Here is a 12,843-nt window from a genome sequence, read left to right on the forward strand (position 1 = left end):
GAAACAAGCCAGTCAAGCTTCTATCCCAAACTCATTCCTTCTACCCTAAGCTGATCTGGGCTGGGGAGGAGAATACTTTGAATTAGAAATAAGACTGAGTTTTTTTCAATTGGTTTGAAGTAAATGTTAACAGTCAAACAAAGGCAAAAAGTTAAGGAATCTTGTCAAGGTATCATTACTATAGGGGAGAAAGATTTGAAAGAGCATGGTTGAGATTGTTAATTTATTTTCTTTTTACTGTACTTTGGCTTGTATGATCTCAGATCCCTGATCAGGGATTGAACCTGTGCCCTCAGCAATGAAAGCACAGAGTTCTAACCACTGTTATACCAGAGAATTCCCTGCCATCATTAATTTTTAAAAATCAAAACTTTAGTTTTTATGCTGTGGTAACAACAGACTCCACAAAAAGCTGTCACATCAATATTAATCAATTGTTATAGTCTGATATATTTTTTTGACACTATCAAGATGAGTTTGTAGACCTCCGGATTTATTTTAGTAATAGATAATGTTTTCTCCACAAGAAATAATTGTTATTTTAAAATTTCTAGACTACTCAGACTCAGAGGTCACTAAGGAGCTTCATTTTCCACTCAGTTTAGGATTACTCGCCATGAAAAGTCACTGTGCCCTACAGTCACTTCCACTCAGCTCACAGAGTATCCCCACCCCACACTGGGCTCCCAGAGACCCAGCATAAACACACACTGTTAACGTTCCCCTTGGCTCCGGCCTCTGCAGTTTTCTCTCCAGTGTTTCTCTCCATCATAGCAACACTTGCTCACTCCCTTTTCCACTTCCAATCTCTTTGAACCTACTTTTTCTCACACCCAGTGGAGAGACTTACTTCCAAGAGTATCGAAGTTTCCACATCCATGGTGCCTAGTGCCAAAAATATCATTTGTGTTAAGTGGAGATGAACACGCTGAAAGGACAGACTGCTTCTCCTCACATATTAAAAAAAAATTGAAATCTCAAACAGAATTAGTGATATCAGCCGGTTTTCTTTGGCTTGCAGTCATTTATTAGCTGATAAAAGTTTACTCTTTTTTACTTTGAGACTATTAAATATGATGGTGTTTTGTTATATGGAAAAATGAAGTTTTCAGTCTTCATTCAATTATTTTTCCTCCACAAAAAGCAATGCTACTCCTTTCATGTTTCTGCAGACCCTGGTAGTAATTTAAATTTCTCTCTTTTCTATACACTTTGATTTCTCATCACTCCTTTCACAACTGGGTGTCTCAAATTAGAAGATGCATGCTTTGCCAGCAATAGTGGGGAAACTTCTCAGACACTTGGAATATTTGCTGTTAATGTGGCTTTCCACAGAGCAGTTGCATGTGAGGAGACCCTGTAGAGATCTTTTTGCTATTGCCTCTGCATTCTGGTTTTATTCAGCTCTTGTCTCATATTTACAGCTTTTGCATATCTTCTCCTGTCATTTCCTAATCCTCTCTGCTTTTCTGGGCAACTGGTTCTCACTGCCCAGTTTTCTCTTTCAGATAGTCTACCAGCACACAGGAAAACCTTGGTAAGTGCCTGTTAAGTTTGGAATAAAAGAAATATTACCAAATATGGTGAAAAAGAGCACTGTTTTCCTAGAGTTCTCAAGTACACATAAGATATTTTGAACTGTATGAAACTGGTGAAGTAAAAGTATTTTCTTTAATCATGGCCTTCACCCATACATTGTCAGTTGCTCTTTTCCTACATTTCAGGCAGATGTGGGAACAAATCCATGGATATTGGGTCATTTTCAATGATAAGAATGGTGTGATTGGTCAGACTCTGTTAATGATGATTTATGTTCCTAAAGTAAATTCCAGGCCAGTTCTAAACTTTGTTTCAATTCAAAGCTTTCCCTCTCCTTACACCATCACTGTCCCTCCTCTCCTTCAGCCCTCCTCCCTCATTGTTTTGTCAGTCAGAGCCTTATACCTTCTAGCTGAAAAGGCCTATCCAGTTATTTAAAAAAAATTTTTAAGTTGAAGTACAGTTGATTTACAATGTTGTGTCGGTTTTTGCTATATAGCAAAGTAACTCAGTTATACACATGTAGGCATTCTTTTTTATATATTCTTTTCCATTATGGTTTAATCCCAAGATCCTAAAAATAGTTCCCCATGCTGTACAGGCAGGTGGGAGAGGGGAGGCCTGGAGTTTGGGATTAGCAGATGTTAAACTATTACCTATAGGAGGCCTGCCCAGTTTTCACATCCACGTGCTCCTCTCAGGGCCCCCGTCACACGCTGTGAGAGCGGCAGCCCTGGTGTGGCTCAGCTCCGGGCAGCTCTGCGTTCAGCTGCGGGACGAGACGCCGACCCCGCTTCTCGTAGGAAGCCTGTACTCTCTAAGCAGCCCTCTTGGAGGTCCCCTCAGGTGGCTGGGGCAGGGGGATGCCACCTCCTGTGGCTCCACTCCCCAACCTCTTTCCATCACTACACACATAAGACACAGTAAAATTCTCCAGGTATGTTTGGCTAAAAGGGTGAGGCCACCTGAGGCTGTTGGGTGGACTGGCTAGCCAATCAGGGCCCTGCTGAGCCTGCCCACAGGCTGAGGGGGTCTATATCAAGGGCTTCCTAGAGTCAGTTCTGGGCTTTTTGAATGTATTCAAGAAGCTCAGTCCTACTACAAAGAAAGGGAGAAAACCACAGGACCGTCTCTCCCCGGCCTACTAGCTGCTGTGTGTGTGTTTAGTCGCTCAGTTGTGTCTGACTCCTTGCAACCCCATGGACTATAGCCAGACTCTTTGTGATTCCCTTATCTATGGGGTTATCCAGGCAAGAACACTGGAGTGGGTTGTCATGCTCTCCTCCACGGGATCTTCCCCAATGAGGGACACAACTTGCGTCTCTTGTGTCTCGACTGTGTCATACTACTTGACACTCTAAGGAATTTTTCTAATTGTTTCCTGAAAATTCAGTCCTGTTTTTCAGACACTTGGGAAGGCGACGTGTGCTAATAACAGCAGGAACGGCCCACCTGCCATGTGACAGTCTGAGCGATATCCATCTGACAGGGGTTTTCTGCTATCTGGAGAACACAGGGTACTTATCATCTACTGTCCTCAGCACTGGGGTTATCAGGCAATGCTGAAAGGGCAAGAGACCCTGTCAACGTCCTGTGACACTCAAGGAGAGACCCAGACAGCTATTTATGCCAATGCTTGTGTTAGAACTAACACCCCAAAAAAGATGTCCTTTTCATTATAGGGGACTGGAATGCAAAAGTAGGAAGTCAACAAACACCTGGAGTATCAGGCAAATTTGGCCTTGGAATACGGAATGAAGCAGGGCAAAGACTAATAGAGTTTTGCCCAAATGCACTGGTCATAGCAAACACCCTCTTCCAACAACACAAGAGAAGACTCTACACATGGACATCACCAGATGGTCAACACCGAAATCAGATTGATTATATTCTTTGCAGCCAAAGATGGAGAAGCTCTATACAGTTAGCAAAAACAAGACCAGGAGCTGACTGTGGCTCAGATCATGAACTCCTGATTGCCAAATTCAGACTCAAATTGAAGAAAGTAGGGAAAACCACCAGACCATTCAGGTATGACCTAAATAAAATCCCTTATGATTATACAGCAGAAGTGAGAAATAGATTTAAGGGCCTAGATCTGATAGATAGAGTGCCTGATGAACTATGGACTGAGGTTCGTGACACTGTACAGGAGACAGGGATCAAGACCACCCCATGGAAAAGAAATGTAAAAAAGCAAAATGGCTGTCTGGGGAGGCCTTACAAATAGCTGTGAAAAGAAGAGAAGCCAAAAGCAAAGGAGAAAAGGAAAGATATAAGCATCCGAATGCAGAGTCCCAAAGACTAGCAAGAAGAGATAAGAAAGCCTTCCTCAGCGATCAATGCAAAGAAATAGAGGAAAAGAACAGAATGGGAAAGACTAGAGAGCTCTTCAAGAAAATTAGAGATACCAAGGGAACATTTCATGCAAAGATGGGCTCGATAAACGACAGAAATGGTATGGACCTAATAGAAGCAGAAGATATTAAGAAGAGGTGGCAAGAATACACAGAACTGTACAAAAAATATCTTCACGACCCAGATAATCACGATGGTGTGATCACTCATCTAGAGCCAGACATCCTGGAATGTGAGGTCAAGTGGGCCTTAGAAAGCATCACTATGAACAAAGCAAGTGGAGGTGATGGAATTCCAGTTGAGCTATTTCAAATCCTGGAAGATGATGCTATGAAAGTGCTTCACTCAATATGTCAGCAAATTTGGAAAACTCAGCAGTGGCCACAGGACTGGAAAAGGTCAGTTTTCATTCCAATCCCAAAGAAAGGCAATGCCAAAGAATGCTCAAACTACCACACAATTGCACTCATCTCATACGCTAGTAAAATAATGCTCAAAATTCTCTAAGCCAGGCTTCAGCAATACGTCAACTGTGAACTCCCAGATGTTCAAGCTGGTTTTAGAAAAGGCAGAGGGACCAGAGATCAAATATCCAACATCCACTGGATCATGGAAAAAGCAAGAGAGTTCCAGAAAAACATCTATTTCTGCTTTATTGACTATGTCAAAGCCTTTGACTGTGTGGATCACAATCAACTGTGGAAAATTCTGAAAGAGATGGGAATACCAGACCACCTAACCTGCCTCTTGAGAAACCTATATGCAGGTCAGGAAGCAACAGTTAGACCTGGACATGGAACAACAGACTGGTTCCAAATAGGAAAAGGAGTATGTCAAGGCTGTATATTGTTACCTTGCTTATTTGACTTATATGCAGAGTACATCATGAGAAACGCTGGACCGGAAGAAGCACAAGATGGAATCAAGATTTCTGGGAGAAATATCAATAACCTCAGATATGCAGATGACACCAGCTTTATGGCAGAAAGTGAAGAGGAACTAAAAAGCCTCTAGATGAAAGTGAAAGAGGAGAGCGAAAAAGTTGGCTGAAAGCTCAACATTCAGAAAATGAAGATCATGGCATCTGGTCCCATCACTTCATGGGAAATAGATGGGGAAACCGTAGAAACAGTGTCAGACTTATACTTTTGGGCTCCAAAATCACTGCAGATGGTGACTGCAAGCCATGAAACGAAAAGACGCTTACTCCTTGGAAAGAAAGTTATGACCAACCTAGATAGCATATTCAAAAGCAGAGACATTACTTTGCCAACAAAGGTCCATCTACTCAAGGCTATGGTTTTTCCTGTGGTCATGTATGGAGGTGAGAGTTGGACTGTGAAGAAAGCTGAGCGCAGAAGAATTGATGCTTTTGAACTGTGGTGTTGGAGAAGACTCTTGAGAGTCCTTTGGACTGCAAGGAGATCCAACCAGTCCATTCTGAAGGAGATCAGCCGTGGGATTTCTTTGGAAGGAATGATGCTAAAGCTGAAACTCCAGTACTTTGGCCAGCTCATGCAAAGAGTTGACTCATTGGAAGAGACTCTGATGCTGGGAGGGATTGGGGGCAGGAGGAAAAGGGGACGACAGAGGATGAGATGGCTGGATGGCATCACTGACTCGATGGCTGTGAGTCTGAGTGTACTCCGGGAGTTTGTGATGGACAGGGAGGCCTGGCGTGCTGCGATTCATGGGGTCACAAAGAGTCGGACACGACTGAGCGACTGAACTGAACTGACTGAACTGTGTGCATTTCTGGAAACACAAATATATCAATTTGATTCTTTTATTATCCACTAAAGAGACAAAGTTGATTTATCTAGACATTTAAATTCCCATTTTCTGTTTTACTACTTGTTGCACTCATTTCTCCAGAGAAGCAGGGCCTGTGTACCTGTATGCACCCGAGGTAGCCATGCTGGGAGGCCACATGAACAGCACTGTTGCCATCTTGGTCCACTTCATCCAGCGAGATGCCCTGCTCCTGCATGAACTGAAGAAGCCACAGCAGAATCTTCTCCTATAAACACAAGGACAAGTTGGAATTAATTAGGCTGTCATGTAGAGCCAAATGACTGGAAAAGACCCTGATACTGGGAAAGACTGAAAGTAGGAGGAGAAGGGGGTGACAGAGGATGCAGTGGTTGGATGGCATCACCAATTCAATGGACATGGTTTGAGGAAACTCCAGGAGATGGTGAAGGACAGGGAAGCCTGGTGTGCTGCAGTCCATGGGGTCGCAAAGAGTCAGACATGACTGAGCAGCTGAACATGTAGAGAAGCCTAATAAGAAGACAGGAAAATAAAACTCCAACATGTGAAGCTTAGTTATAGCCATGCTTACCCTATGAAGAGAACATTTCCATTCTGTATGAACTGAAAATTCATGAATCTCTGACTAAAGTCAATGAAAGAGAATTGTGCTGAGAATTCAAAGAGCAGAAAGTTATCTCGGAAATGCTCTTGTTTTGCTTCCATATTCTTCAGGTGGAAAAACTGATTCAGAGAAAGTTTGAGCATCTCCTCAAAGTTACACAGTGAGACGGAGTCAATGCTGGAACCAGAATCCAAGTCTTTTAATTTCAAGGCAATATTTTTGCCACTCTGTTAAATTATCTGGTAGCTTTAAGAGTATTATAAAACCTTGAACTATTGAGATAACTAGTTTCTACTTTATCACCCTTCAACTATGAATTCGTAATCTCACACCTTTCAATCAGCAGGTTTCCAAAAAGGGGAAACATATAAAGTTGTTAAGCATAAAATAACCACACTGAAATAAAACTGGGACCCTCTTGATTTTTCTGATCAATTGGTGGTGGTATTTGAAAGGTAAAGGTTTCTCTTCTATGTTAAAGAGCACCAAACCTCTGAACACAACCTTTCCAAAGCAAAGACAGAACAGTCAGTGCGTGTTGTCATAACCTGTTTGCATTTTACCCACTGAGTCTTTTTTGGTGTTTTCATGTTATGTTTAGTCTCAGGAGAAAGCAGGGGGATGGGATTTCAGGGTTTTAAAATGGAAAAATTAAATATAATGCTAAAAAAAATACGAGAGTGGTAAAAACAACAGCATGAAATTTAGTGGGTGGAATTTGACATTTAAAAAGATGATCATGCCTTTCAAAGAGGCTTGAACCTCTCCTTAGCCTTTTAAAGGATTTTTTCCCAGTTATTTGCTCAGACTGGTCATGAACTTTTACACTTTTCTGGATTAAATTTGCCTGCACCTTCTGAACATGCCAACTAATCTGCTAAAGGAATGTTGGATCAAAACAGCCAACTCCTTTCATGTTTCTCCCCTCATGTAGGGAACGGGGCACTGTTTATGAAAGCAACTGTGATAGCAGGGAGAGACCGAATATATGCACCACACTTTTTTTCACAGCAGCAAGCAGAAAGTAAGTCCTCTAAAGAAAAAGAAGAGAAAATGTAGTCAATACCCTGCAACCAACCAAGAATGTACCCTGGCAAAGCAGGGTGAGCTGCAAAAACACAGACCTTGTTGGAAGGGAAACCCTCCATGTCCAGAGAGAATGAGGTGGGGCAGAGCCCCGAGGCCAGGGCTGGGTGGCTGGAGGTGGATAAAAGAGAGGCCTATGTGCTCTCTTCTTCAGAGGCAAAGAAAGAAAGGAAGTTGAAACTGATACCAGAGCAAGTGATGTTTCTAATGTACAAGGCAGAACAACTTCTGTTACTTTTCCTATTTTAAGGGAAAAAACAAAACAAAACTGAATTACCTTAATTTGGAGACAGATGATTAATTCATTTTTATTGAAGTACAGTTGCTCTACAATGTTGTTAGTTTCTACTGTTCAGCAGAATGAATCGGTTATACATATATATATATATTCCCTTTCTAAGATTTCCTTCCTATTTAGGTCACCACAGCACCTTGAGTAGAGGTCCCGTGCTACACAATAGGTTCTCATTAGCTATCTATTTTATACATCGTAGTGTATGTATATGTCAACCCCAAACCCCCAATTCATCCTCCCTCCTTAGTATCCAGAGGTTTGTTCTCTATATCTCTCTCTATTTCTGTTTTGCAAATAAGGTTATCTGTACCATTTTTCTAGATTCCACACATAAATGATATTCTATGATACTTATTTTTCTCATTCTGGCTCAGTCATATTTCACTGTACACATGCATCACATCTTCTTTATCCATTCATCTGCTGATAGACATTTAGGTTGCTTCCATGTCCTAGCTGATATAAATAGGTGCTGCTGTGAACACTGGGGTGCACGCATCTTTTTAAATTATGCTTTTATCTGAGTATATCCCAAGAGTGGGATTGCTGGATCATATATGGTAGTTGTATTTTTAGTTTTCTTCAGAATCTCAGTACTGTTCTCCACAGTGGCGGCATCAACTTATATTCCTACCAACAGTGTTCGAGGGTTCTCCCTGCCATATCCTTTCCAGCATCTGAATCATGTGATCTTAACTCCTAAAAAGATCTGGATGAGTGGGTATATTTCAAGATCAATGCCATGACCAACTGGTTAGAAGCCAATGTCTAAGAAATATCAAGAGGGCAAGCTGCTGTGCCTTTGCTGGTGAAAAGGACAGCCCTGCTATCTTCAATGGTCACTGGCAAGCTTGTGGTGACTTGGTTTGCTCCATGATATTAAACATTAAGATTGTAAAATGGGAGAGATTTTAGCGAATCATCCAATTCAAACACTCTTATTTTCAAATCGGACAACTGAAGAAAACAACTGGATATTCTCAGATATTCCAGCAGCTTCTTTAGCAAGTAAAGTTCAGAGCAGTTCAAGATAATCAGAAATATTTTATATGTACATTCTTGTCAGGCATACTTTCATGTTTTCCAGACTCAATTAAATATCATAATGGATATGTGTGTGCTCCACACACACAGAAAATGCCCTTTGCTGTAATTCACAGTGTTTTGACTTTTGTTGTTGTTGCTCAGACACCAAGTCATCTCTGACTCGTGATTCCTTGGATTGCGGCACACCAGGCTTCTTTGTCTTTCACTGTCTCCCGGAGTTTGCTCAAATTCATGTCCTTTGAGTCAGTGATGCCATGGAACCATCTCATGCTCTCATCCCATTCTCCTGCCTTCAATCTTTTCCAGCACCAGAGTCTTTTCGAGTGAGTTGGCTCTTCCCATCAGGTGGCCAAAGTATTGAATCTTCAGCATCAGTCCTTCCAATGAAAATTCAGGGCTCGTTTCCTTTAGGATTGACTGGGTTGAGCTCCTTGCAGTCCAAGGGACTCTCAAGAGTCTTCTCCAGCACCACAATTCGAAAGCATCAATTCTTTGGCTCTCAGTCTTCTTTATGGTTCAACTCTCATGTTCAGATATAACTACTGGAAAAACCATAGCATTGACTATATGGACCTTTGCTGTCAAAGTGATGTCTCTGCTTTTCAATATGTTGTTTATGTCTGTATAGCTTTTCTTCCAAGGACTAAGTGTCTTTTAATTTTGTGGGTGCAGTCACTGTCTGTAGTGATTTTGCAGCCCAAGAAAATAAAATCTGTCACTGTTTCCACTTTTTCTCCATCTGTTTGCCATAAAGTGATGGGACCAGATGCCATGATTTTAGTTTTTTGAATTTGAGTTTTAGGTCAGCTTTTTCACTCTCCTCTTTCACCTCCATCAAGAAGCTCTTTAGTTCCTCTTTTCTTTCTGCCATTAGAGTGGTATCATCTGCATATCTGAGGTTGTCGATATTTTTAGTAATGGAGTTAGAGGAAATAGAATACTACATTCCATAAGAGCAGGAATTTTCCCCTTATAGAAATCTGGGGAAAACCTATAGAGACCTGGACTTTACAGGGGCTTGATGCCTTGGGAGAACAGCACAAGGTCTGTGTAAGGCAGGAGGCGCCCTGGCTGCTGGGGCTCTCCCAGTCAGGTGTAGTCCATACTGTTATGATAACCTGCTGCTTTTCTTAGGACAGCCTGGATAATTCTTCCTTATAATTACTTTTACCAACTTCAATATGCAAGACTTTAATCAAGCAAGAACCATTATCTTAATTCAGGTTAGTTGCTCCGTGGTGTCTGGCTCTTTGTGACCCCACGGATGGTAGCCCACCAGGCTTCTCTGTTCAAGAAACTCAAACACTGGTAGATAGTGAAGGACAGGGAAGCCTGGCATGCTGCAGGCCATGGGGTCAGAAAGAGTTGGACACATCTAAGCGACTGAACAACAGGAGCAACAACATTATCCTATTGTTTAAAACAATGTAGGTCTTTGCCCAGCAGGTCAAATTCAGTTTCCTATGCTGCAGTGGACACTTTAATAAGAAGCTATGCAACCGGCTGCACCTTCCCTAGTGGCTCAGATGGTAAAGAGTCTGCCTGAAGCGTGGGAGACCTGAGTTTGATCCCTGGGTTGGGAAGATCCCCTGGAGAAGGAAATGGCAACCCACTCCAGTATTCTTGTCTGGAAAATCCCATGGATGGAGGAGCCTGGTGAGCTACAATCCATGGGGTCGCCAAGAGTCAGACATGACTGAGCAACTTCACTTTCACTTTATGCAACTGGCCTGTTTACTGAGAAGTTATATGGAAATGACCATCTCCCCTATGATACTGTGCAGAGAGGCACTGCTCAAAGGGATGGGCTGACTATCCACTTAGTTTAACAACCAAAGTTTAGGATTTCTGAGATGGCATGGAGATGGTTAGAATCCCTTAGTTTGGGTAAAAGCATGTTTAATATCCTGGAGAAGACAACGGCAACCCACTCCAGTGTTCTTGCCTGGAGAATCCCATGGACAGAGGAGCCTGGTGGGTAACCGTTCATGGGATCACAAAGAGTCGGACACAATGTCGCCCACAATGTTCTGAGTGACTAAGCACAATGTTTAGCATCCACTCTCCTAGAAATGCTTTCTGCTCTGATTCTGGAAAACACGCCTGCAGAGACCCACAGTCCTACGGTTTAAACAGTGACTTATTTGACAAATATCCAGTAAAGAGAACAGAACAGATACAGCTACTTTCTCCAACTAAGAAGATCCTGTGAATGTACATCATATGTAAATATATATCCATGATGCCTAGCTTTTCTTTTAGACTTTTAGTGTGTTCTCCCCACCTCCAGTGACCCCACCCCTGCCGTGTGTGTGTGTGTGTGTGTGTGTGTGTGTGTGTGTGTGTGTGTGTGTGAGAGAGAGAGAGAGAGAGAGAGCCGAGCGGGTGGGGGATATTAAAGAATGTAACTTCAGACCTTCATGTTCCCATAGGTATTGCTTTTAGGGAACATCCAATGTAACCACATGGATGGGGCAGTTCTTCTGTATTATTTGTTTTACAGAATGCCTCTCCAACTGACATGCCATCCAATCACCTATATCTATTATATCTACCCATTCAATGTTCATCTAATGAATGAAAACTTACTTTATGTACTAGTTTCCTCTTCTGGGGATTTTCTGCTCTTTTGATAACCTGTTTTAATGGGTTTTTTTTTTTTGTGTATTCTTAAAGGCAATGGAATTTCTTTATACAGGCAATTAATACATGTAATTTATGAACTTTGCTGGACAGTCTAGTCAAAAATGTAATTGAAAAGTATGCCACAGGTGCATTGCTGCTATCAATAAAATCTCTATAGTTTTGTTACAACTGTAAGTTCTAAAGGAGGCAACTTTGTCTGTGATTATAAGTCATCAAATCTAACAAGCCATCAATTGTAAGATTCATTCCAGTTTTTGAAATGGTAAAATGTGAAAAAAAAAGGCCAGCAATAGTTTCATATTGTCACTTCTTGTAAAATAAATGTAGAATCTAGAGACAGTAAAAGGTGAAAAAAATAATACATCCAAGAATTGACTGAACAGGTTTAGGACCTCCCTGGTGGCTCAGACGGTAAAGAGTCTGCCTGCCAATGCAGGAGACCCAGGTTATATCCCTGGGTTGGGAAGACACCCTGGAGAAGGGAATGGCAACCCACTCCAGTATTCTTGCCTAAGAATTCCATGGACAGAGGAGCCTGGTGGGCTATAGTCCATGGGGTCACATAGAGTCAGACATGACTGAGTGATTAACACACACACAAAGAGGTTTAGGCTGAAAATATTTTTTTTTTGCCAAACTTATCTTATACTTTACTTATAGGTAAATAAATAATATTTGTAGCAATAAAAATCATAAAATGGAAGGTATCCAATAATCATTATACCAACATTTACCTAGTGTCTGCTCCAGGCTTCCTGTGACATTTCTCATTTGGATCTCAGAGCAACCCTGTTAAGAAAGTTTTATTATCTCCATTCTAAAGATGAGGAAACTGAGGTCCAGGGAGACACTTTCTTATCTTCTCTTTTAAAATAAAGAAATATAGACAAGGCTCCTGGGCTAGTAAGGGTAGGGCTAGGATAAACTCAGACTGAGGAGCTAACGTTCTGTGTCTTCTGTGTATGAATATCTACCATGGCTCATGACCCATGACCCTTGACTCCATAAAGGACATGCTCCTTTGGCACCCCTTGGGTCACAGGAATCACGTTAACTGCCTGTCAGTCTGTGGGTTGTGGAGCTCTGTGCTGGTTATGCCTTTTCAAAGGTCCTTGGAGAGCAGATTCTTGCTTGTACCAATCAAAGATTTTTCTATGCACTTTCATCTGCAATCGTAGCACTTTCAGTGTTGTTTTCTTATTTCTGCCCCATGACAACAAAATAATAAAGTCAACAGAATATTTCTGCTTTTAAAAGTAAACTGTGGAAAAACTATGACACAGCCTGTGGAAGCAACCCCCTCACCAGCAGGCCTGTCACCATTCATGACCATTCGGAGGAATTCTGAGCCTCTTGTGAAAAAGTGACTTTTTTTTTTTTTCATCTGATCAGGTCAAACATTTAAAATGGAGAATGAACATCACATGGGCAAGTGTGCTCTTTCTCAGTAAATGGTTAATGCTATGATGCCTGTTGTTTCCGTAGCAGAACTTCT

The 12,843-nt window shown here is 41.7% G+C and overlaps 1 protein-coding gene across 1 annotated transcript in view; it reads right to left on the minus strand.

Annotated features, from left to right (window-relative positions):
* The window catches only part of SNCAIP (synuclein alpha interacting protein), a 163,394-nt gene that overhangs the window by 22,475 nt on the left and 128,076 nt on the right, over positions 1-12,843 (minus strand). Inside the window, 1 exon segment of the mRNA XM_068980323.1 lies at positions 5,792-5,917. Within this exon segment, the coding sequence (XP_068836424.1) occupies positions 5,792-5,917 (126 nt within the window).

The sequence above is a fragment of the Capricornis sumatraensis genome, chromosome 9 (genome assembly GCF_032405125.1).
Source record: "Capricornis sumatraensis isolate serow.1 chromosome 9, serow.2, whole genome shotgun sequence".
NCBI classification, from domain to species: Eukaryota; Metazoa; Chordata; class Mammalia; order Artiodactyla; family Bovidae; genus Capricornis; species Capricornis sumatraensis.